The sequence below is a fragment of the Arachis ipaensis genome, chromosome B09 (genome assembly GCF_000816755.2).
Source record: "Arachis ipaensis cultivar K30076 chromosome B09, Araip1.1, whole genome shotgun sequence".
In the NCBI taxonomy this organism is placed as follows: Eukaryota; Viridiplantae; Streptophyta; class Magnoliopsida; order Fabales; family Fabaceae; genus Arachis; species Arachis ipaensis.
Window position 1 is genome coordinate 138,062,197 of NC_029793.2, and position 3,132 is coordinate 138,065,328.

Consider the following 3,132-nt stretch of genomic DNA (forward strand, 5'->3'; position numbering starts at 1 on the left):
ATTATCCAAAAATTAAGAAAAAAAATTTTTTGATGGGCCTATTTTAAGTTTTTATCCGTCCATTATATAGACCTAGGTGGAATAAACGCTTCAGCCGCACTTTTCCTCAATAAATAGCAGCTTTATTCCACTGCTTATGATCATATTGGTGAATTGATTTGATAATAGTACCGGTGTAAAAGAACTTGGTGACTCTATTCTATGCAATGATCTTTAACAAACAGTGAGTAGGGATTAAAAGTTATCAATAAAAGCGGTGTTGTTATTTATATCTTATTTTATTTTATTTATTTTATTTGTGTTCTTCTTAATTGATAATTTTGAGATTGGTGAGGAAAAAAAAATCTAAAATTTTTGAGCGAATTTATGCTTATTGTCTTATTAAATTTATTTACGATATTTTTTTGTTTTATGGTATCTACAAATTATACATCTTTTAAATTTATATCAACACTTGTATATAGACAATTTTATAAGCACTGGAGAATTATTTTTTTACTAATCAATAAAGTTTTTCATATCTTGTTAATGATATGGCACCTGTAGCTGCTGCTGAAGAAGTGGGTGAAGAATAACAGTTTACAAACTAATTATTTATGGTTCAAATTTAGGATTTCAGTAAATTTATTGGTTAACTTTAATAATTAAAAAGGATTTGAATTGCTTTGAAATGAACGTGTATAAGGCTATATTTAATATAAGTCAAATTTGCATTAAGTTTATTATTGTTTTTGTCATCTGTTTTGGTAATTGGTAACTCTGTGTTAACTTTTAACAATGGTAGATTGTTTTTTAGTTAAAATTTTATGTTGAGCATTAATTTTATTTATGGTATAATTTGGATTGAATGATTTTTTTAAAATTTGATCTAATTTCAAGTTGTTTTTATTAGATTAGATTTACAATTTTATAAATTAAATATATATAATAAGTCTCAACATCAAATTGAATGTGAGAATATAATTTAGGACAAATCTAAAATTGGAGATTAAGGTTTTCCATGACTTGCAGATGGTCTTGAGTTCCAGAAGGTTCCTTGCCGGAAGCCTGAATAGTATTTCGGCGATGAGATCTTCAGACAGTGTGTTGATTTTGGAGGTGGTTTCGAGTGGGTTGCCCTCAGCAATAAGTGGGTGCAATGCCGTCGTCATGACGACCGCCCAAGGTGTTCTTGAAACGCCGGTGCCGCCGAACTAAGAACGTCAGGCCGCTGAGGAAGTGAGTGAAGAACCACCTTTACAAACTCTTTATTTATAGTTCAAATTTAGTATTTTAATAAATTTATTGGTCAACTTTCATTAATTACAAAGGATTTAGATTGCTTTAAAATGAGTTTGTATAAGACTGTGTTTAGTAATTCCGCATTAACTTTTGCATTAATTATATGCTAGATTATTATTGAAAGTTAATGCAAATATGCCAAAATAGATGACAAAAATAGTAATAAACTTTATTGCAAATTTGACTTATATTAAACACAGCCTTATATACGTTCATTTTAAAGCAATCTAAATCCTTTGTAATTAATAAAAGTTGACCAATAAATTTATTGAAATCCTAAATTTGAACTATAAATAAAGAGTTTGTAAAGGTTGTTCTTCACTCATTTCCTCAGCGGCCTGACGTGTTCTTAGTTCGGCGGCACCGGCGTTTCAAGAACACCTTGGGCGTCGTCATGACGACGGCATTGCACCCAGTTATTGCTGAGAGCAATCCACTCGAAACCACCACCACAATCAACACACTGTCTGAAGATCTCATCGCCGAAATCCTATTCAGGCTTCCGGCGAGGAACCTTCTGGAACTCAAGACCGTCTGCAAGTCATGGAAAACCTTAATCTCCAATTCCAGATTTGCCCTAAACCATTTTCGACGCTCAATTGCGGATCCAACCATGACGAATCCTCGATTGGTCTATTCCACTCGCCATTTCGTTGACTGTAATATCGGATTCTTCCCCGTACAGCCATTATTGAAGAACACATCATCTCCATCATCAAACCCTACGACTGTCGTTAGCTTCGAGATGAAAGATTGCCTCGAAATTCTTGGCTCCTGCAACGGCTTACTCTGCTTGCTCGAAATTATATGTAATTTTGTTCGGCTGTGGAACCCTTGCACCGGAGTCGAGTCCGATTGGATTGAAATTGAGCAAAGAGGAGTAGAAGTTGTGAATCACGGTTTCGGCTACGATCATGTGCATGACAGGTACAAGCTCTTGTTGTTTGTTCAGAAACGTCGCCAAGAACCTACAAGCCCAATGGTTTTGACGTTTGGCGCAAATAATTCTTGGTCAACAATGCCGGATTTCCCATTTTACCCTCAACGATGCAAAGGGGAATTCGTGAGTGGCACTCTCAACTGGATTCATAAGGTGCCTGTCACTCTCAATTCTTGGATGATAGTTTTCTTTGACTTGGCCAGGGAGAGTTTCGGTGAAGTATTTCTGCCTTTTATGAATGGCGAAAACGTGTGCGAGCCTGTGTTGCAAGTGGCGAGGGAATGTCTTTGCGTTTGTGTTGACCATCAGAAAAGTCATTTTGATGTGTGGATAATGAAGGAGTATGGAGTTCAAGAGTCTTGGACTAAATTGATTGTGATCTCACATGTGGAACTCAAGCATTATGAACCCCCTTATCCTTTGTACCTGGTGTACATCTATGAGAATGGTGTTGTTTTGACCATTCCTCCTACAAGTTACAAGTTAGTTTTGTATGACCCAAATGATCATAACCGGTTACATTATCCTTTGTTTGACAGCTCAAGTGATGGCATGACAAAATTTCCCATGAGTGAGAGAGCAGCTCCTAGGGGCTTTCATGTTTTCCATGAAAGCTTGGTTTCACCCTCACATCTTGGCCTTCCAAGTGAAGTAGCTTATTGGGATTGACAGCTGATTATAGCCGTTACTTATTTGATATACTTTTCTTCTCATTCACTCTATTAACTAGAAGATTAGTAAATCATTCAGTTAGAAAAGTGAATAAGATGAGATTGTAAGATTTATGTAATTGATCCCATCTAATAAAATAAATTTTTTTAGTTATTATTGTTATTGTTGATGGTGGTGACGACCATAATGTCCAAATAATATAATTTTAGTTATTTAAATTTTTTAAAACTATTAAAGTA

The 3,132-nt window shown here is 34.8% G+C and overlaps 1 protein-coding gene across 1 annotated transcript; it reads left to right on the forward strand.

Annotated features, from left to right (window-relative positions):
* On the forward strand, positions 1,462–3,002 carry LOC107616309 (F-box/kelch-repeat protein At3g23880-like). Its single transcript, XM_016318285.2, has one exon. It carries the CDS (start codon positions 1,676–1,678, stop codon positions 2,888–2,890), a length of 1,215 nt encoding a protein of 404 aa, XP_016173771.1. The 5' UTR covers positions 1,462–1,675; the 3' UTR covers positions 2,891–3,002.